The following is a 22,367-nucleotide window of genomic DNA, read 5'->3' as shown; positions in this document are numbered from 1 at the left end:
TGAATCAAAAGAAACACCTGTTTATTAAGCAGTGCGTACTTGTGTGATTTTGTAAAAGAAAAAAATTGAAATATTAAAATGATGTATTTTAAAACATAATTACGCTGAGAACTGTGAAAAGTCAAGCAAACTGGACTCCAGTCCACTTCCTGTTTAGCTTTTGATGAGCAAGATTTTTTTTAGTCACAACTGCCAACATTTAATGACACTGTCACAATAGCTTGACTTGTCTTTTGTGGAATACTTGGTTGAACTCTCACTGCTGTTGTCAGTTGTTCTAAAGATTGAATAATACCATTTCATAACAGGAAATTAGACAAAACAACACTGGTCTTTATTGGTAGATACAGTTCTTTTGATCCAATTTGTTTTTCCAGTGAAGTCGGTTCTAAAATTAGCCCATCTTTTACAATTAATTGCATATAAATCTTTCTATGCTGACACTAGGCACAGAATTAAAGCATGAAATATGGCTTGTGTGTGACTGTCACTAATGGTTTTGGTTCAGTTTGTTTAAGGAGACCACAGGTATTTATCGTCATCAGACAAGCATTAGTCCAGAAAAGGTGGCCCTATGTCGTACAGGATGTAACAGAAATGTTGCTGGGGTGGATGGGTGCTCATTCCTTCCACCCTCCCCCTAAGTTAATTACAATAGTTTTAGGCTGGGTGCATTCGTTTCTGACCAATTCAGACCAAAAGAGGAAACGACATATTAACCCAATTTTTGAAGTCTACATTGTTTTTTTATGTAAAAATGAAAATTAAAGTACGAAAAAAACTTAAAAGCATTACACTTACATAAATTTCATCAAAATTTGCAGAAAAACACAATCAGTGCAACTACCACAATTTATTTGCAAAGACCATCATGCTTTAATCACATTAATTACATGACACATATCATTCTGAACTTTCTAAAATAACTTCCATCCAAGACTTTTGGTAGTCTACAATTTGTCAGTGATATCAAGCAAAAAACTTCCCCTTAGCCTCAGATGAAAATTGTTGCTGATGAGAAGAGTACAAATGTAAACTCTACACAGAGATTTTGTAAGCTGTGTTGCTATTTGAACTGGTAACAGAAAATTGAACAGATCAAATAATGCAAAAACGCCCTAACTGGGAACGTCAAATACTGCACAAATTACTTAAACAAAGCACATCTGTTGACAATTCATTAAAAAAAGTGCCAAAATTTAAACTGGCACAAACCAACAAAAGTTCTCGAGTAGCTTCATATTTTGATGCATTTTTTTATACAGCCATCATGTCCTTATTTACAGCGTGGTGATAGAACCTAAATGATGTACAGCTCTCATTACCAAGTTTTAAAAGTTGGCTTTAAATGAATCATTGAAAAAAAAAAAAAAAAGCAAAATTTAAGTTAAGCAAAAGTTTATTTTAATTCCATGCCTCCTCCATTTTTACAGGCTGGTGCAATAACAGTAAAAACATTGGATTTACATCAATATTCTGGTTATGTATAGTCTCATATCTAAAATGTTCTTGTGTCGCATACAGTTATCAGCTACTGCTTCCGTCACTGGCAGACTTTGCCTTCTGCTGCATGGATTTTAATGCCTTTTCTCTCAGCTGCCTCTCAAGTTCATCCATGTTGTTAGGGTCATCTTTCTTAGCCTATTATCAAAATAATAAACATCATAATTACAAACAGAAATACACAAACTTATCTTAGCCATTGAGTTTTTAAAAAACAAACTGGATGAAATATTAAAATTGTACATTTCATGAACCTGCAAGTTCCATACCTTTGATTGTTGGAGTGTCTTCAGAGCCTTCTCTCTCAATTTTTTCTCCAGGTCCTCTAAGCTATTTTCCTCTCCACTCCCTGAACCCTAATAAAAGAAGATACATGTATAAAGTTGTACAAAATATACATATTTCACAATTCAATTAGCATTAAAAAAACTTAATTATATCTCTATTGCTTCACGAAAACCCATGAATATTCTTTCAACTGTTGTAGATAGAATTAAGATGTTACCTCTCCATCTTTTCCCTTCTTATGCTTGTGCTTCTTATGCTTTTTGTGCTTCTTGTGTTTTTTGTCCTTTTTCTTCTTTTTCTTTTTAGTTCCAGCTTCATTGTCAGAGGCCTAAAAATATTATACCAATCATTTATCTGTACCTCAAACAAAAAGATTCCCATTTTTTTCTCATTTGTTGTTACAATACAAACCAAATATAATTGATTGAAATTACTATACTTACATCAGATGGACTTGCTGATGCAGCTTTCTCCTTCAAGACTTTTTTCTTTGGCGATTGCTCTACATCTGGTGACAAATCCCGTTTCTTTGCTGGGGGAGATGAGGGCTCCACCTTTCCAGACCTCTTTACAGTTCTATAGTCTCCACCAGCTTCCTCAGCTTCCCGACTTCTTAAAGGGCTGTGTGTCCTTTTTGGTTTTTCTTGTCTTGGCGGAGAAGCAGAGACAGAGCGAGGTCTTTCTGGTCTACTTTTATGTGGTGGTGATGGGGAAACACTCTCTGGTCTTGGTTTAGTAATTTTTGGTTTTGGTGGTGGTGAACCTGATCCGGATGATGAAGCAGATGGCGAGTGATTTCTTCGAGCAGGTGGTGGTGACCTAGATGGCGACTTTCTCTTTCTTGCAGGCAAATTTTTCACAGTTTTTCTCATAGGGGATCTTGCAGGTGAAGGCTGACGCTTTTTTGGTGAAGGTGCAGGTCTTTTCCTTACAGGTGATGGTGACTCTGATGACATACGAGTAACCTTAAGCGGAGAGGATGCTTTTTTCCTTGGTGGGCTTGCAGAAGAGGAGCGGTGTCTTCTAGGTGGTGGTGATGTAGAAGAGGAATGATGCCTTTTAGTTGGTGAAGAGACAGCGGGAGCTGGTCGTCTTCTAGGAGAATCAGATGGTGATGGTCTTCTCCTGGGTGGTGGTGAAGCAGATTTGCTAGGTTCACGTCTTGGTCTTGATCTGACAGGAGATCTCTCAGGTGAACGTCTTCTTGGTGAAGGAGATCTGGTAAGGTGAAACATAATTCAATGCATTTTTTTTGGTTTGTTTCAAATTAGGAAAGTCATTTGTTACAGTGTCAAAGTTATTTTTCAAGACAATTCATTAGTAAGGTTTTATAATAAATGTGGCCTTGATTTGTTTATCTCAAACAACCAATATCCTGCGTTGTTTGTTTACTTAGTACAAATGATGGTGTGAATGTTTGTGGTAATTTGGGATGGAGGAGATATTAACAAGACTTGTCAGCTGCTGCTTTAAATTCATTTTCTTTTTTGCTTTTTAATTTTCTCAGAATAAGTTAATCTGTCATATTAACATATTATCTGTACCTCCTTCTTGGGGGTGAGCGCCTTGGAACAGCTCTGCGAGGAGGAGAACGCCAACGGTCTGGTGAGTAGTAACTGTAAAAGAAAATTGATTCCAAGCAAAATATATTTGAAGGTTCATACACACGCAACTTAATGCACACTAAATATACACTAATGTGCACTACACAAAACTTAGTCTCAATGAAAAAATGATGAACTTTGAGAAATTCGAGTTTGTATAAGCCCTACTTATTTACAGACTGTACAAGTTACAGTAATTAGAGAAAATAAAGATGGGCATCTTTACCGTCTCCTAGGTGATGGTCTGCGCCTTGGTGAAGGAGAGGACCTTCTCCTCCATCGATCACGAGGGGATGGGGAACTCCTACGTCTTCTTGTACCATCACTGGGTTTGTCCCTGTCTCTTCGATCTAGTTAAAAGAACATAAAAAAAGCTTGATACCCAACAAATTGTTGAGCAATTTTTGGTTAAATAGGTAAAACATGCACAAAAAATTCTTTACCACACAATGTATAATGAGAGCATCAAGCAAATCTCTAAAAATTACTTTTTTCACTTTTTGCAGCAGGTTTTGCGTCCTCTTCATCTGATGAACTGTCAGACTTTGCCAAATCTTCATGTGTCCTGTAATGTCTTCTTTTCTGCACAGATTTCTGTTTATCTGGAGATGCATCTGAATAATTTTCATCTGCTTTCTAAAAAAAAAAAATGAATAAATAAAAATTAGATTGCCATGAGCTTAGATGAAATATTTATTTACACACATGAAGTAAATGGAAAATAATTTCAGTAAGTATACCCACCTTTTCCTTATGTTCTGGTGAAGAATCACTTTCATCCCTGACCATCTTTTTCTTAGCTGGGGGTGATGGTGAGCTAGAGCTGCTGCTTGAGGAACGTGGTTTCCTTGCAAAATAAATATGGAAATGTCAGACACTTAATAATTTTTTCAGAGATCTTCATATAACCAATTTTAGCACAAGTTATGAAGTAATGGTAAACATATATTACCAAACATTCAATAATGCATCTTTTTGTGACAACTCACTTTTCCAGAGGTGCTTTCTTTACTGGAGGAGGACTGGCTGAAGATGAAGATCTGCTAGCTGCTGCTTTTCTCACAGGACTTTCAGATGAATCGGACCTTTTCCTTGTCTTTGGTCCCCTAACTGGGCTGCCCGTGGATGAGCGTCGTCTTCTCGGTGATGGTCGCCTCCTGGGTGACCTTTAATTCAAGATTTCCAATTATATAACGTGTATGTTCAACAAGGTGGATGACCTTTAACAGTGTAAACATGAAGAGTGACAAAAGAATACAGCAATATAAAATCTTTGAGTCTTGAAAGCCAGCCCCAAACTTCCACATTAAATAAAGGGCTAAAATTATTGAAAGAAATGTCCAAACAAGAAAAATAATCCAATAAGACTGGCTTTCAAACTATATTTTAGCTTTATTAATTATTCCTGAAAAGTGACTGTCCATGAAAAAAAATATCATTCTAAACATTGAACATCAAAGTTCTGAACAGGCCAAGTGAATTTATTCAAAAATAAGTCACAATAACAAGCCCTACCGACTACGTCTCCTAGGTGATATGCTACGTCTTCTTGGAGATATGCTGCGCCTCCTAGGTGATCTTCTCCTTGGAGATGGACTTCTTCTAGGTCTTCTACGGGGTGGAGAACGTCTCCTTGGTGATGGTGACCTCCTCCTTGGTGATGGTGACCTTCTTCTAGGGGACCTCCTTCTTTCCCTTGATCTACTTCTTTTGTCTCTGGACCGACTTCTTTTGTCTCTGGACCTACTTCTTTTTTCTCTGGACCGACTTCTTTTGTCCCTTGACCGACTTCTTTTCTCCCTTGATTTGCTTCTTTTATCTCTTGACCTGGATCTTGCCTTGTTCTTTTTGGGTGAGGGTGATCTGCTTTCAGATCTATTTGATTTTTCTTTTGATTCCCTCCTAAAAGAAATAAAATACAGTTTTTACCTGTACATGTCTTATGAAAATATGTCAGGTCAACATCAAAATCTAGCTAATGCTAAGGGACATCAGAATTTTCTAGCAATTGAAGCTTAAAGAGAAATTATGAAAACAGGCTAAACAAGGTGTGTAGTGAGTAAAAGGCACCCTTGATCACGTAAATTCTAGCAAATGATAAGAAGTTGAAACAAAGGAATCTTACTTTGTTTCCAAAGGTGCTTTGTCCATTTCTTTATCTTTTCCCTTTTCTTCAGTGCTTTCTTTTTCTTCCACTGATGCATTCCCATTCACAGGCTTCACATCTTCATCTTCCTTTCCTTGACTGAAAATAGCACCAAGAAGCATTCTAATACAAATTCAATTCTCATTTTTTCTTCAATATAATAATATTAATACTACTACTAATAATAAACCATTATAAAACCTTGAGCAATTATCTTACAAGATGCCTGAACATTACAAAATTTGCATACTTGAAAACTTGTCTTGAACATTACTAGCCTACAACTGCTAGAGCAGAGTAAATTTCCAAAATTCATAAATTGAATTATTAAAATCTTACCTGTCCTCTACTGTCTTATTTTTTATTTCAATATCTGACTCCTCAGTTCCAGACTGCTTTTCCTTGTCTTTCTTTGGTTCTGGAGTTGGTGTTCTTGATCTGGATGGACGTAACCTTGGGGACTTGGATGGGCTTCTGTCTCCACGACGCCTGCGTCTTCTAGAAAGTTATTCACAAAAGCAATTAATAAAAACAATATGCACACTGTAAAGGCAGAGAAGAATTTCAAAAGCAAAACTTGTCAAGTACACCAATCCACACATCAGTCTTTCATTTTGTACAGTTATTTTGAAGCAGAAGAAGACCACCCCTTCCAGAACATCCTTAAAATCTACAAAAGATCAAACTTTAGGTTTAAGACAAATCCACAAAAAAAGCCATACAATATCCCATTTCCATAAATACCTTTTGTCTCTTTCTTTGTCTTTGTCCTGGTCTCTCTTCTCACTGTCTTTACGCTCCTTGGCCAATGCTTCCTTGATCTCCTTTTCCCTCTTCTCCAGATTGGCACGAATGTGTTCTTGCTCAGCCTTATACATGGGCAATAAATAAAGCTTTTTACCAAACTTATCCAATAATCAAAGTTAGGTGACACATGTAACAGATGAAAAAAATAACTCATGAAATAGCAAATCATAGGAAATCTGGAAAATTGTTGTACTTAAAGTAAAGAGAATGCCAGTCAAATAAAAAAAAATTCAAAGTACCTGTCGTTTTTTAATTTCTTCTTTCTTTTGCTCTAAGAACACAGTAGGTATTCCACTGATGTTGTCTTGAGCACTTAGTAAGAGGTCCCACAACTCACTGATAAATGTGCGAGCATTTTTGGCATTGAGAAATCCTGTGAGGTTTATCTGCATCTCTTTTCCATCTGGATTCTGTAAAATTTTAGATGGGAAGAAAACCATATGAGACCCGGTTTCTTTTCGTAACAAACCCAATATAGCCTTTCATTACATTTATTACATTATAAATTGTTTATAAATTCTTCTGTGTTCTCCACTGTGGTTAAATAAAACCAATTTCTTCCACGGAGAAGGCAATGCGGGAATCCAAACCTCAGATGAAGAACACAGACATTTTCACCTAGTTGACAGAGGGTCGTTGAGGGATCTCACTTCAGAGAACAGACTGACATTGGCACCAATCAGCCACTGGGAAACCTCTCACACCCAAACTACTTAAATGTACTACATTACCAGTACTCTTTCACTACTCTGTCTCATCATAATTGGCACTGTTCAGCAATCGAGAGGGATTCTTCAGTACACCTTCAGAATAATTTGGGGATGGGAGAAATACGAACAAAAATCAGTGGAAGTCTCAGCATACATCATGCTGTACGCTTGGAAAGGAAAAAAAATAAGCTATCTTGAAAAATGTTTATAGGATGCATAAAGTTTACTTTTAAAATAAGGAATAAATGAAAAGTTCTACCTTTAACAGTGCCAATTACAAAAAGAAGACAACTCCTTAAGTACCTGGTTTCCTCGTGTAAGTCACCGCCATTCTCGTGCTGTCATATTTACTTATAACAAAATTGAACCGTGCTAGCGAATCAGCGATCATTCAGTTCCTGACTTGAAGTCCCTGTGATTCATTGGGTCGGTAATTTAAAGAGCTTATCTATTGTGTGAGAGGAAAACGTGAAGTATAAATACACAGACTTCAGTCCCTTTGCTATTAAGATCAATTACCAAAAAGAAAAAAATTAAAAGGTTTTACCCTGTCGCAACTAAAATAGGGGGGCTCAGTATTTGGTAAAAATATATACTGACCTACAAATGAATGCGATAGCAAAAGGATAATCAAAAAGGAGCGTACTTCTCACATTTACAATCAGGGCAAGTTTACAGCAAGATTTGCTAGAAGCAGTTCTCTGATTTCATCTATTCCTATAACCGATTTTAAATTCTGAACAATAAATGCTAGCACTGGTTAGCATACAGATATTTCTTTTTACTGTACCTTTTCCTCTAACTGATTATAAATGAATTCAACAATAACGTCATCTTCAACTCCTAAAAGATCCGTTACTCTTTGGGCTATCCAAGGCTTTATTGTGTCCAAGTTTATCTTAGACATATCCACCTAAAAATAAATATATCATATTAAAACAGTGATTGCGAAAGCCGTCGGACCACGGCCATATGCCGGCAAAAATTCTGTGGGCTGGAACATCCTCAAAACTCATCGGCCCACATGACCGACGGACTAAAGTCTATTTCTTAACAGGGACAACTCGGCTCTTCAACTCGCCTCATCTGAATTTATCCTTTTCTGAGCACGCAGTAGATATTTTGTATCAAATGTGTGGTTTTTATCTGATTGGGTAGTACACCAGTAATTGACGTTTCTTTATCGATCACGCGGACAGGTGAAGTTGCAGGGTTGGCTGTCCGACGGACAGGTCATGTTTTATGAGAAATTTGGATCAAAAATCTTAAAAAAAATTTTTTTGTTGAATACTAACGTCTTTTTGCCTCTTCCTAGACAACATTGAAAAGAGTGACCTACTTTTGGCACAAAACACATACAGTCGCAAAACGAATTCTGAGCAAACTTACCGCCAAATTATGAAAGTGAACACCCTCCAGAACTTCATAGACAAGATTTATTCACATATTAGGTTCACTACTGAACATTTATTTAGTTAAAATCTACGTGCTCTTGTAATAAAGACACTTCCAAAAACAGAAACTACACAAGTACTGTGCTGGAGCCAGATTGGTCTGGATGAACTGGCTGTATCTAGTTCGTTGTCAAGGCAACATACTGCCTGTCAATCAAACACGTGGTATGCTATCTACTCACTATAGAAAGTGAAATCTTTGGGACTGAAGATCTTATTGAAATGTTGTTTATTTGCCAAAATACAACCTGAAATTTTGTGTGATGCTTTCTTTAATGACTCTAGCATCACCTCTGTTATTTACAGTTTAAAATTTAGTGCTGGAATATGACAAATTAACATTGCTCTCATATACCAGTGTTATATTGATGTAAGGAAGAAATAAGTAATAACCAATATGAGAATTTAAATAGAAAGAAGGGGAACCTTTTTATGCTGATTTTATTTAATTCATATATTCTTAAAAAATCAAACATGTGATAACCCCTTAAGAAGTTAAATTGTTGACATAAATATAAGTAAAGTATTATAAAATGAATATAAAATAATGAATAAATAAAATAATATATATAATTTTCATTGAACTTTATTCAAATATTATAAAATTTGAATATTTTTATAAAATTATTTTAACAGTACCACCTCCCCACTTCCTGCTCAGGTTTTTTTTTAGCTTTGGTTAAACTTCATGTGAATCTGTTATCAAATTGCAGACTTACAATTACCAGTAGTAGACCCTGTACCCCAAATCCTAGGAGAAGCCCTGATGTTAAATATCAGACTTATATGCAAGATTAAATCTTCAGGAGTTCACAAGTATGAAAAAACAACTTTATATCTGAACATAAATTCACTTTAAGGTGCATTTTCGGGGTTCATGTGATTGAATGTTTTGGTAATATATACATGAATTTAAATGTATGACTACACGTATTAATTGACAAAGTTCAAAGGTATGAATAGAAAAAAATATTGGTTTTGTGGACAGGTTGGATTGAAAATCGAACAGGTCAAATATATTACAAAAGTTAGTGTCTAGCCCTGTATTGTTGAAAAAAATAGTGAAAAAAGAAGCCCAAATACTACTAACATTAGCAGAAAAGCGTTTTTTCAAGAGTACGATAAAACACGGAAAGGGAGTTTTAACCCAAAATGGAAATTACTGCATCCCTGGGTGTATTATGATGACGACGAGGACGCCATGACATGCACTAAATGTGCAAAGTTTTATGGCACGGGAACATTGCAAAACTCATTTATATCTGGGTGCAAAAACTTTAAAACGAGTGCCCTCAAGGACCACGAAGACAGCAAATCACACATTTCAGCGCTTGCTACACTGTCAAGGAGAGAGCCTGCGATGTTTAAACTTGAAGCTTTATGTAGTCCATTACGTCTTATTACATTTTATTGTGGGCTGGTAAAAAAAGATGTGGGCTGACAAATTTTAATTTGCTCCAGCCCACATGTCTGGTAAGTTTTCGATCTCTTTCGCAATCACTGTTAAAAGCAAAATTAAAGTTTAAGTGTCTTAGTAATTGACATAACATGTCAGCATCAATGGTTTCAGAAGAGATATGTATGTGAAGTTAACATAAGATTGTGCTTCCCAAGTAACTGTACTTACTAGGGTAGCACAAGCATTTTTTTCACTAAAATGTATTTTTCATCACTTTTTTTTCTCCAAATGGTTCTAATTTGACTAAAACAAAGCCATTTAAGGCCAGTTTGAACTTTGGGCTAAATTGAGTATGAGTGCTACCCCAGAATTATTGAAAAATATAAATGACCAATTGGAAAGATATATTCATTATCAAATTTGACCTTCTTAAGCAAGATGTTTCTATATATAATAAACTGTCTATAATAAAAAAGGAGACTTGTTTAAATGACAAACCTTTTTGTCTATAGACTCAGAAAACCTCATAGTTTTCATTAGTTTTTTCTTTTTGTCTGCAAAGCGATTATCCTGCTCTGCACTGGTACCCTGAAAATGGTAATATTAATGCAATTACTACATATAATTTTACTTCAAATTATCTTTCATTTTTATGGAAGAAGTGTGTGTTTAATTCCCATGCACTTTACTGGTAAAGTATTACTTAGCATAAGAAGGGTCCAGTGCAACTTTCAAGTCAAACAAAAATCCAGATTATGCTATTGCAAGCTTGAATAAACAATATTGCTGTTGTCTGAAATATTGGACTCTGACCATGGTTTCTGTGATTTCTGTTATGAGCGGAGAAAACTGATGCCAGTGATTAAGCCATGAAGTTCAGGTGAAGACTTCAGAGGCTAGAAACTGTTGATGGCAGGATTGGAAATGTCAGTAATTGGTTGAGATGATTTCACATTACGATATTGTGATCATTTGCCCATCTATGACAAAACTCATAGGTTAGAGTTAAAATAAACACTGAGCGCTTCTGAAACAGAGGCGTTTCGGGAAAACAATTCAAGATTTCTTTTTCTATTTCAGACTCGAGTACACTACTGTAAAGAAGGAGTTCTTAAAAAGGAGTGCTTGATGTTGATCATTTCGCCTTTTTTTGGACCAAGATGTATCCGCCATTTTAATATTTTGCACCACGTGTAGCAGTTTCAGCAACATTTGGAGCGCCATTAACTTCACATGAGAGTAACAATAGGGGAAGATTGCATTAATGGATCTTTTATGAAACGCGAAGTTTGCACCCTTCAAAATCAGCGACTAACCTTGAAAAAGCCTGCATCAGTCATTTTGAAGGCCTTGACTTTCTTCCTCTCTCCTACTCTCGTTTTTCTCTCGAACTTAGATCACATGATTATGGATTAACGAGAACTGCCGAAATCTGTAATAAAGTCGTAATTCCAAATGCTTTTACTTAGAACATAAAACACGTAAACTCTACATTATGATTAATATTCTTGACTTGGAAAGGAATACATAGGAAAACTGCTTAAACCAAACCAAAAAAATTGGCCAATTTTACGTCATTTGATAAAAAGATCACATGACTAGCAGCTGATCCATTTGCTATTGGGTCCGCAAAGCGGGTTCACTCGAAGGTAAACAACGAAGATGTCATGCTGCAGCTAACGTGAAAAGCTCATTTTACAGTTGTTATTTGCATTCATATGTGAGCGAGACACAAAATGAGGTATGTTACCTTGTCCTTTCATTAAGTGCCATTCATATTGACGTATGTGTTTCTGTTTTTGTACAGTTATCACTTTACAACCGGGACACAACAGTCAACATACCCATTGGATTGTTTTTTTGTTTGGAAACCATACGTTTGGACTAAAAATAGCACCCGACCTTCATTTTACTTTTTTGGATTGACATCGCGTTATGAGTAATTTGGTTATGGGACAAAAATAATAACTCTTCACTGCAAATTATACAGACGCCATCATTCTTGTTTCAAACTGACATGCAATCTGGGGGAAAATGTGTGTGTGTGTGTGTGGGGGGGGGGGGGGTAGCTTGAACACTTTTTTTAAAAATCTAAATGTTGGACAGTGTCACATTTAAATGTATCTAAATAGAAGTAAGTATATAGATGTATAAATACAGCTGCAGTAAATGATGTTCCTTGGCGCTGTGGTTTTCAGTTTGATGGTACTTGGCTTTTGTTTAAAGTTACTTACTAGTATAAGGCAAGCGTAGATTCCTAGTAATCCATATAAACCATGTCCCTAGTTTTTTTTTAAAGACTAAAATAAAGTCAACATTACATATCATAAAATCAAATTCCTTATCAGTAAAAAATAGCTTTAAAACTGCATCATCTTTAAATTTCTGGTCCTCTTAACTTGAAAGCATCGCATATTGCGAATAGAGGCAACAATGTACTGTATTATGTGGGGCGAGTTATGGAATTGAGATGCTTGTGCTCAGGCACAATACGCGATGCTTTCGAGGTAAGGGCCCTGGTAGGCAATTGACCTTTTTATCCATCACCCCTGTCAGTGAAAGTTCGCTTAATGACTTAGCACTTCACATGCATTACATAATTATCACTCCAGTGTGTGGCCGTAGCTGTGCATGCAATTGCATTCTTTTCAAATGAGTTATCAGAAATGTCCAAGGGTTATATATAGAACAGAAATAAAGCAGAAATTATACAATGATGTCCCCTTGTATATCTTTAAATTATAGTATTTGAAACTAAATGGTGGCATTTGGTCAGTTTTATTTTATTTTATTTTTTTTTTTTTTTGCAAAAATTTAACTTTCAATGTATCTTTAAGAAAATTGAAGAGAACATGGCAGACACATGTAAGCAGAAAAAGATGTCTTTTACTAAAACTTAATAGTTGTTAAATTTGCCATCTATAGCACATTCCAAGTGAAAGGAATTAGACATGTATAAAATTTTCAGTGAATTTTTTTTTTTGCAGAAACAATAAATGCATGAATGTACGTGCATACACTCACACACGGAACCACATGTTAGCAATAAAGAATGGCAATAGCTCTGCTTGGTTTTTGTAGTTAACATTGACCTTGTTAACATTAAACCTCTTGTCTTTGACATCTTATCTATATATAGCACCTTATATCTTCTTGACCCATTTGAGTTCCAGATATGAAGATATAATATTGGTCAAGTTAATAGTTATCGCTATGTGCTCTAGTTTCAAAGTGCAATAAAATTGGAACTAGATTGCATTTTCTTTTCAAGTGCAATTTATATTCTTTTATGATTGGATATTAAAACATTTTTGAGGATATATTTTTTTTGCAATAGAAATGAGAAACCAATGTCATTATGATATAATAGACCTTTTTCTAACACAATTTTTTTTGACGTTGATATTTTCCTTGTTTGCAAAATATTACAAAAATGTTCAACTGTTTCTCGTCATATTTTTTCTCTTTCCAAGCCCAGTCATTGAACCACAGACAAGTGTTATTTCCTAATACACACTGTGGGTTTGCACTTGGTGCAGTTGAGTCAACAGGTGTATAGATAACGATGAAGTTGTCTAGCGGTCAAAGATTTCTATTTTAGATTGTAAAGAATTTATCTGTATTCGAATTTTAGTTTTTTTCCCCACCAGTGAAGTTACATTCACCTTTTACGGCTTTAACAATTTTTTCAAATCCTTTATTTTTCTTTGTTTAGTATAGATGCCTTGTCAATGTTGTCATAAATGTAATTGACAGTGTTAGTTCATTAGCAACAGAAGTTGATTTGACCTTCTGCAGTAGGCTTCACCAAGTTCAATTATTAATTTAGGATATGGCAGTGCTTTAGTTCATAGCCTGCATTTTTCTAGTGAGTTGGCAATTTTCCAAGTTGGCCAAAAGGTATTTAAAGAGATGCTCATTACAATGAAAAGTTAGGTCTACAAACTGTCTACAGTGTATCAGTAATGTGAAAAGGTGAAGATCTACATACTGTCTACAGTGTGTCAGTAACGTAAAAAGGTGATTTGAGCATTTTAAATATAATACTTTGCTTTTAAGCAGAGAGTTATATTTAATACTTGATCAAAGAAATTCATCAAATTCATTTTAGATTTGGGATAAGAGAAATTTTAGCCGTAGGATCAGTACATTGTTGCTTTGAATATTGCATACATTTTTATGGAAAAAAACTGAAAAAGAATTCCATAAATGTTTTTTAAAACTATTTTCATTTATTGATTATTTGGAAAATGTTTTTTTTGGTAAATTTTCCGACCTTAAATGTTTAGAGTTGGTGCCTGTAAATGCTGTCCAATAATTCGCAGGTTATTGCGTTTCTAATAATTGTGCACGTAATTGGTTGGCCTCAGTTGTTTGGGTTTCTAAAAATGTACCGTAAACATAGTTACGTATCACATGTTCTAAATCCTGGATAACACTGTACTGCATTATAAATCACAAAGAAGCTGTTGTGTTGTAAAATATAATAATGTTTTCATCTAGGTTGTGAGGCTATACAAATGGAGACACACTAATTGGAGGGCTAGTTGCAACTTGTTATCTTTTCACGGAGCTTAAAAACAGTAACAGAAATGGTTACTAAAGGGAAAGGAGATGCACCCAAGATTGTGGAGCCAGAGCAGGAACCTCTGAAATCCGAAGATAAAGAACAGCCTGCAAAAGGATCCTGCCACTTGGAGTTTATTCCCCCTGATGGGGGCTGGGGCTGGGTGGTATGCTTGGCCTCTTGTTGGACAAATGGGACAATATTTGGAATTCTCAACAATTTTGGTATTCTTTTTCCTAAGATGCTAGAGGCATACGCAAAGGATGACCCACATGCAACTTTTAGAACATGTAAGTTTCAACATTTGTAGATCTTTTGAATAATTATCATTTGTCTATAATTTTCAGATGAAATGAAATGTATAATATACACGTATATTTTTCTCTATCTCTGCAAATTAAAGGGATAATAACTCTTCATTTTGGCCAAAAAATGAATTTTCCTGGAGTAAACAACAATTTTCCCATACTAACCAATGGTTAATAAATCCATTTTTACATTCAAAGTTAGTCCCTGGTTTTTTTCTTAAAAGTTTGGTTTTTTGTTAAAATCTCTTAAGAGATTATAACAGAGTATAGCCATCATTGGAGGTCACGTGATCTGAAGACAAGCTCAGATATCAGAATAATAGCTATAACTGCCGTTTTTGTGGTAAAACAGAATATATTATATTTCTATGAGTTGTGTACAATGTTTTTATTGTGTAATATAGATATCATACAAAGAGTTATTATCCCTTTAAGGGGTCCGTTGTTGAGCAAACTTTGTTTAACTAATGATAGCATTATTTACTGGTATATTCACACTGACTATACTGTGGCCAGCACTGGCCAATAATTACACTTTACCAGAGGCTAACTGGGTTATGGTCTCATTTCTGACATTCTGGTGGAACAATTCTCACTGGACACGGAACAGAAATGTGAACAAAATCAGCCAGAGAAAATGTGAATATCTGGTGAAAAAAATCTCACCGTAGCCCTGGTAGAGGATAGTCAACAATGGATTGCGTGTACGTATGTGTGTGTGTATCTGTGTATGTATGTGTGCGTGCATACTTGCGTGTGTGTATGTGTGTGTGCTTCTCAGAAGACATACAATAAGTAGAATGGTAGTTTTGACCATCATGGAATTATTTCTTAAAGATATGATATTCAAAGCTTAAACTCAAAACAGGATACATCAGTTACAACACTGATGTGGACAACAGTTGTCTGGATTAAATTTTTAAGCAGCTGTGTTCTCCAAATAAGAGAAAGCCATGACCACAAAAGAATCTCAGCTTAACCTATCAAAAATGTTGCCTTTTGTATGTGGAAGAAACTGTTTTTCTGCTAGATAACTTTTGATATTTTCAAGCTGCATGACTTAGCACTCGACTCAGAGCAAACTGGAGTTTGAAAAATACTTATTAGTTAAGGGTTTAATGTGTTGTTGTCATCCATAATGATATTAAAACAAAGTTGTATTTGAAGCAAAATGTACTTATGAGCAGTTTTGGAGTTCTTTTACTTGTTGTAAAGATCATATTTTGTCATTGATATTTTAACATCTTAGCAGAGTAAACAACTCTACACACAAGCTGCATTTTGACCTTTAGAGCTACTGAAGGGTGCATGAACCAGTTCCAAACACTTTTAAAAATAGAACTTGCACTTCTTCCTCTTTTTCGAAGCAAGCTCAGATTTCCACCTCTATTAGTATATATATCAAGCCGCAGGATTTTTATGTCAGCCATCAGTTACTTTTTCAGTTGTAAACACTAAAGGAATGTCCTTTATGATAACAATGTTTGAAAATAAAAAAAAACCCATGCCATAAATTCTGTGAATTTTGATGAACCTCAAAATAACCGATTGTCAGGCATACTTTTCATACTAAAAAATGAAGGTAAGAAAGACAGGTCAGTTATTTTTTTTTAAATAGAATTTTTTTTAGACATGGTGTGTGTGTGTGTGTGTGTGTGTGTGTGTGTGTGTGTGTGTGTGTGTGTGTGTGTGAGAGAGAGAGAGGGAGAGTTGTGTGTTATCAGTGAAGAACACAAAGATGTTTGAATCACAAATACACATTTTCCGTCAAAATTTCCCAAGGTTATTTGTAAAACTGATGTATAATCAACATTTCTCTTTTTTTTTAGCTTGGATTGGATCTCTTTGTGTTGGAATGACTTTCTTTATGTCAATGATTGCAAGCATTTTGACAGATTGTCTGGGAATACGTGTCACAGCATGTGCGGGTGCCCTTATTGCGACTGCAGGCATCCTGGCCAGTTCATTTATAGAACAACTAGAACTGATGTATCTGACATATGGTATACTATTGGGTACAGGCTGTTCTTTGGTCTATACTCCGTCCCTGGTAATATTAGGACATTACTTCAAAAAGCGTTTAGGTCTGGTCAACGGAATAGTGACCTTAGGAAGTGCTATATTTACCATAGTTTTGCCATATGTGCTCAAGCATGCCTTACACACAATCGGCTTCAAACACACTGTCCACATTTTGGTTGCCTTGGTTGCCTTATTATTTCTTTGTGCCATCAGCTGGAAACCCCTCATCGTTCACCCCTCAAAGTCCCAACACAGTGGAGTGGAACAATTCCTGTCAACAGCAACCATTACTGAAAATATGAGTGACTGTATGCGCTGGACACGCAGATTTCTCAATGTAAAGATTTGGCGACAGAAGGGCTATGTTATCTGGGTGATTGCAGTTCCTGTCTGCCTATTTGGATATTTTATTCCATTTGCCTATTTGGTAAGTTGCCTATTTGATTTGAATGAAGGACACTAGGTTTCCATTTTTATAAAAAGAAAAAAAAAGACAGTGATTAAAATAGTCTTTGAAATGAGTTTTTTATCCAAAAAAGTAAGCTACACTAAAAAGATTCTCTGGGAGATGGTGTCACAGATGCATAGACTTAACATTTTTAAGTCAAGGATACACAGCAGTACAGTAACCAAGTGGCTACTTAAGTAGGAGGCTAAATGGATGTACAGGTGCTTGTAATGTATAAAGTGATGTGAAAACAGTCCACTGCTCCAAAACAGTTGCACAAACATGTTCACACATAATGATTTGTTGACCGTGGTTAACAAGTGTTCATACTAATAGACATGTTACATCAAACTTGATTACCTTGATGGGAAGCCAGGTCTATTACAGGATACTTTTTATAAACATTAGTTGCAGCTAGTAGCCCAAAAGAACTTTTGAATAAATGTAGTGCAGATTCAGCACTTGCCATATTGCCAGTGCTAATGCATTTCTGCTTTTAGACTTTTATTAACAGACCTGAGATGGCTTATGCACTAATTATTTATTTTAACATTAATTTAGGAGTACTTATCCATGTTCAACATGATTAATAAAAAAAGGGGGGATACTGATAAAAAGATGAGCTTAGTGTTATGATGATTTGAATCAACTTCTATAATCTTTGGAACTTGCTGCTGTCAGTTATAAGTTCTAGGTCTTTCTTTTACAAAGTAGATGCAGGGACATTAAAAAAAACTGAAACCTCTCATTTATATATTTTAGGTAAAACATGTGAAAGATGTCCTTGGAGAAAGTGCCAACTCTGAAATTCTCATCATGTGCTTGGGTGGCACTTCTGGTGTAAGCCGCTTGGTTTCAGGCAAGCTAGCAGACGTGAAGTGGGTAAATCGCATCCGTCTCCAGCAAGCAGCATTTGTTGTCCTAGGCATCTGTACCCTGTGCATTCCTTTTGCTACACATTTTGCAGTCTTTGTGGTAATTGTCCTGATAATGGGGCTGTGTGATGGATGTTTTGTTTGTCTTCTTGGACCCATTGCCTTTGACTTAGTAGGTTCAAAGGGAGCATCACAAGCTGTAGGCTTTCTGCTAGGGCTAATGTCCGTCCCCATGATGATTGGACCACCAATAGGAGGTGAGAGCAATGTGAAATGGAGTGTTTGGAATGTGTGATTGACATGATTTAATGTAAATGTGTTCACTTTAAAGATCTAGAATTTAGTGATCAAAAGTAAAAGGAAGGTTATTTTTTGAAATTGTTATAAAATACAGAGATGTGGATATTAATCACTGAGAAAGCCAATAAAACGTTTCATGCATGCACACACGCACAAAATTGCATTGGGGGATTCTGCTTATGTAACTTCTGATCAGTTGTATGTTATTTATTAGTGACTAATAACACTTTTTTCTCTTAGGGATGTTGAAAGACCATTTTGGATCATACAACAGTTCATTTTGGTATGCTGGAATTCCTCCAATAATTGGAGCAGCCATCATGTTCCTTATCCCTAAACATAAGCAGGTAATATTACAAAAATGAGCTTACATCAGATATTTAACATTAGAAATGGTACTCTGGTTCTTTCGGCTGCTTGAAGTGATCTTGCAGTTGAAAAATAACATATTTGTGTTTCATGGTGTAACATGTTTAATGCAGATGTACATATACCTTAATGAGAGCAATTCTTAGCCTTAGTAATTTGAGTTTTCTTAACAGGACAAGCATATCTTTTGAGTAGACATATGTCTCAAATTATGATGGTAACATCAACTTGTGCATGAAATACTGAACTATTCTAGTACAATTGTGCTTGGATGAGAGGGTGTCTCTCATTTAATAGGAGAACAATGGACCAGGGGTGCCCCAGTATCTCATGCAATTTCTTTCATTTGCATGTTTTACTTGATAGCTAATCTGAGGAACCCTTCCCATCCCTTCTCAGAGCCCCTACAGTGGCTTCAAGTTATTTTTTCAATGAAAAATTGTAGTTTGTTTTCGCATTTACATTATTTCTTTAACTCCTCCAGCAATTTCCTGCTGTGTTCGAGTTGGAAGAGTTTGCAGCCATGGCAACTGAGAGTTATGATGATGAAGAGGAGTGGGCAGGTACGTTTATGCAAAATGCTTTGCAGATTTTGAAAAATAATTTATTTTTCAAAAAGCATCTATTATAATGCATAATCATGGTTTCTCAGATACAGATACTCCAACATTTGCATGGTGCACAAGAACAGTTTTTAAATTTTAATGGATCATTTCTAGTATTTGTCAGATACCTACTGTAAGTGCATGTATATTTTGCTTTCTAAAAATAAAACAAGCATTCTAGCATATTTTCAATTACAGCTAACGAGGACTACCTGAAGTATTACATCCACTCAGACGGAATTTGGCAGATGCATCATGGGAAGCCATGGAAAGGATCCCCACAAGAGGAAGACCTAGAAAAAGCCAAGAAGCAGTTTACAACCAAGAATGGCTTCCTTGCTGTTCCTTCTGTAATCCCTGGGTTACCTCAAAATACAGAGAGTCTAACACATGGTATACATTTATGAGACCGATTTCAGACCTAGTGTTAATTGATATATTAACAGTTTTGATTTTTTAGTTCAGGGGGCATGTGTGTAGATCGAGTACATTGTATGTCAGGCAGACATTTAACAGTGCATGGGATGAGAGGTTATAGATGCACCTTAGAGGCATATTTTTGTAAGTTTAAGTAATTTTATCTCTAGTTTCAATGGTTAAAACTTGCCCAGTTAATTTCTAAGCATTTTTTTTTAACAGAAGAAGACAATATCAACAAACCTGGTGGTCAAGGCCCTCAGTTAACCATCAGTAAAGCAGAAACTGATGGCACTTCTACAGCAACTGTTCCCAAGACCAGTGGTGAGAGTGACGCGCAAAGGAAAAGGCACCACAGTGACGGGGCTCAGCACAACAAGAAACCAAATGGAAGCATTAAACGTTGGTCACTGCAACAGCCAGATAACATCCAGGAGGATACTATTGGTACGGGAGAAGTAGTTATTGCAAAGGAATCTGTTTTATAGTTTGTTCATGGGGTGGTATTTAGTGTACCGTATCTCAGCAGATCAAAGAACTGATGCTGATATGTTCGAAGGCATGATAATTGTATTTTGTCATATGGAATACACTGAAAGATCACACAAGATTTAGAGTGACCACATCAGCAGGAAACACATGTATACAGGTACACGAGGGCAGTTAACACATTTGGGAAAACTGTTGTAAGCTTGTGCAGTTGATCAAGGAATACTTCCTGAAATGAAAGTTACATTTTGTAGAAATACAAAATTGAACAATTGAGCATGCACTTACAAATTGATGTTTAAGCATTGCCCTTCTTTGAATAGGGATTGCTATATTTAGAAAAATATTTATGAGTTGATGTCAACAGAGCTTTTTGGTAGGCTCAATAGTTGCAATGCAGGCTTGACAAAAATGAATCTTCAACAAAATTTGAGAATTGCGAGAGGGGAAGTTGTCCTCGCAATGCATTTTGAGCAAAGCTGAATAAATCTTGCCTGCTGCACATGTCAGCAAGCATTGCCCTAACTTACTAGCCTAATATTTGCATCTAAATAATCTACCTCGCTCTAACTGGAATAAGGCAGTTTACAGTGATTCAGTATATGGTAATTAGTCTTTCCTAACTCAATAATTTGGTCAGTCAATTTCACAGAATGCCATAAGATAAATATCTGCCTTTACTGTTTGTGGATTCACTACTATGTGCAGATTCACTTAAAAAATTCACTCATTTTAAGGAATGTTTTTGAGATATTGATAAACATACAGTTTTTTCCATGTTCTTGAATGGCAAATTTTTATGTTAAATTTTAAAGGGCATTAATAAGTGATTATAGGCATTTTCCATATTTTATTCCATACTTTATTTTTTTAATAATATTATATAGGATTGTTGAATTATGTCCCATAAATAAGTAAATATATTAAAACTGTTATGATGTTAATGTGATGTTACATACATATTTGATAGCACGTGTGAGAATCATTAATTTTGTTTGACTTTGAATTGTATTTCTTTCCCTCAGTAGTTTGAATTCGTGTTGTTCGCTTTTCATTTAATAAGCTGTTGTTTAAATTGTTTTATGTTACTATTTTATTACTCAGATCCATGAAATATTTTCATGCACTTTTACATTTATTACAATTGTTTATCCAGTATTCATTATACTTTCTTCATATTATTTACTGAGCTTTGTGCCATATTAATATTTAATGATTGCTTAATGCATGTGATGAGTGTTAAGTGCATTTGGCCATTCTTAAACATTTCACAGTAGATTTGTATAGTTATTATACAGGATACATTGAAATAGTGTTTCAAACTTTTATCTTTACTCGTGATAGAGTAGTATTGGCAAATCCATTTAATTTCATTGGGCATTATATTGATATTTCCTCTTTGTCCTTTTTATGGGGTAAAGATCAATAATAAAAACTTCTATTTGCACACCAGTAGGTATTCTTTGTTACATGATCATAATTTTAATACTGATTGATTGGTTGAGAGGCAGTCATGTGTGCTCAATATTTAACCATATTGTTCAAGCTTCAGGTCAAACATTGCGAAGAGGTGAACTTGTCCAAAGTCGATAATTATAAAGAAGAACCAAAGCTTATCATCTTCTGGAACCATAAAATTGCAAATATACTACAAAATTGCAAATTAGAGGATCTACCTCATTTAAATTATAAGGATTTCTTTCTTCCTTTGGAGGATCACATATTGGGTCGTCCATATTTAACCCAATTTCATAAGTCTGCAGACTGTACACAGGAGGGGGGGGGGGGGGTACTAACCTGTGAATGCTTTTGAAAAACAATTAAATGACCATCCAAATTGCTTTCAAAGGTCATTCTCTGAATTGGTGATGGGGGTGGGGAATCTACTTTTTGTAGGCTTGTGAAAATGAAGATAAAAATGGATGGCTTCCAAGCAAGTTGGAGTTGAAGTCCAACTTGCATATAAATGTATCATGCAAATTTGACAAGAAGATATGGATAAGAAGACTTTGAGCAGTACATTTTTTGTCTTTAATTTTTTGCCATACTAAAGTAT

The 22,367-nt window shown here is 35.4% G+C and overlaps 2 protein-coding genes across 3 annotated transcripts; one reads left to right on the top strand and one right to left on the bottom strand.

Moving 5' to 3' along the window:
* Window positions 1–838: 838 nt before the first annotated feature.
* On the bottom strand, window positions 839–11,381 carry LOC106165125 (uncharacterized). Of its 2 annotated transcripts, XM_013543225.2 has the most exons (17): window positions 11,228–11,381; window positions 10,410–10,499; window positions 7,849–7,971; window positions 6,588–6,758; window positions 6,286–6,410; window positions 5,881–6,039; window positions 5,521–5,640; window positions 4,911–5,297; window positions 4,385–4,561; window positions 4,140–4,242; window positions 3,884–4,031; window positions 3,622–3,745; window positions 3,336–3,407; window positions 2,235–3,009; window positions 2,009–2,119; window positions 1,773–1,859; window positions 839–1,641 (listed from the first exon to the last, which is right to left on the bottom strand). In XM_013543225.2, the coding sequence occupies exons 1-17, from the start codon at window positions 11,249–11,251 to the stop codon at window positions 1,528–1,530; spliced, it is 2,910 nt and encodes a 969-aa protein (XP_013398679.2). In that variant the 5' UTR covers window positions 11,252–11,381; the 3' UTR covers window positions 839–1,527. The 2 variants fall into 2 exon arrangements, with proteins under 2 accessions (XP_013398679.2, XP_013398680.2); XM_013543226.3 differs by lacking the exons at window positions 7,849–7,971; window positions 10,410–10,499; window positions 11,228–11,381 and adding an exon at window positions 7,362–7,511.
* Window positions 11,382–11,486: 105 nt separating this feature from the next.
* On the top strand, window positions 11,487–21,763 carry LOC106165126 (monocarboxylate transporter 10). Its single transcript, XM_013543227.2, has 8 exons — window positions 11,487–11,652; window positions 14,415–14,768; window positions 16,616–17,235; window positions 18,019–18,388; window positions 18,672–18,778; window positions 19,285–19,363; window positions 19,604–19,798; window positions 20,045–21,763. The coding sequence occupies exons 2-8, from the start codon at window positions 14,504–14,506 to the stop codon at window positions 20,308–20,310; spliced, it is 1,902 nt and encodes a 633-aa protein (XP_013398681.2). The 5' UTR covers window positions 11,487–11,652; window positions 14,415–14,503; the 3' UTR covers window positions 20,311–21,763.
* The last annotated feature ends 604 nt before the right edge of the window (window positions 21,764–22,367 follow it).

This window comes from Lingula anatina, chromosome 1 (assembly GCF_051362555.1).
Source record: "Lingula anatina isolate TDL-2025a chromosome 1, LinAna3.0, whole genome shotgun sequence".
NCBI classification, from domain to species: domain Eukaryota; kingdom Metazoa; phylum Brachiopoda; class Lingulata; order Lingulida; family Lingulidae; genus Lingula; species Lingula anatina.
Note: the sequence above shows the minus strand (reverse complement) of the source record. Positions and strands in the feature narration are given on the sequence as shown.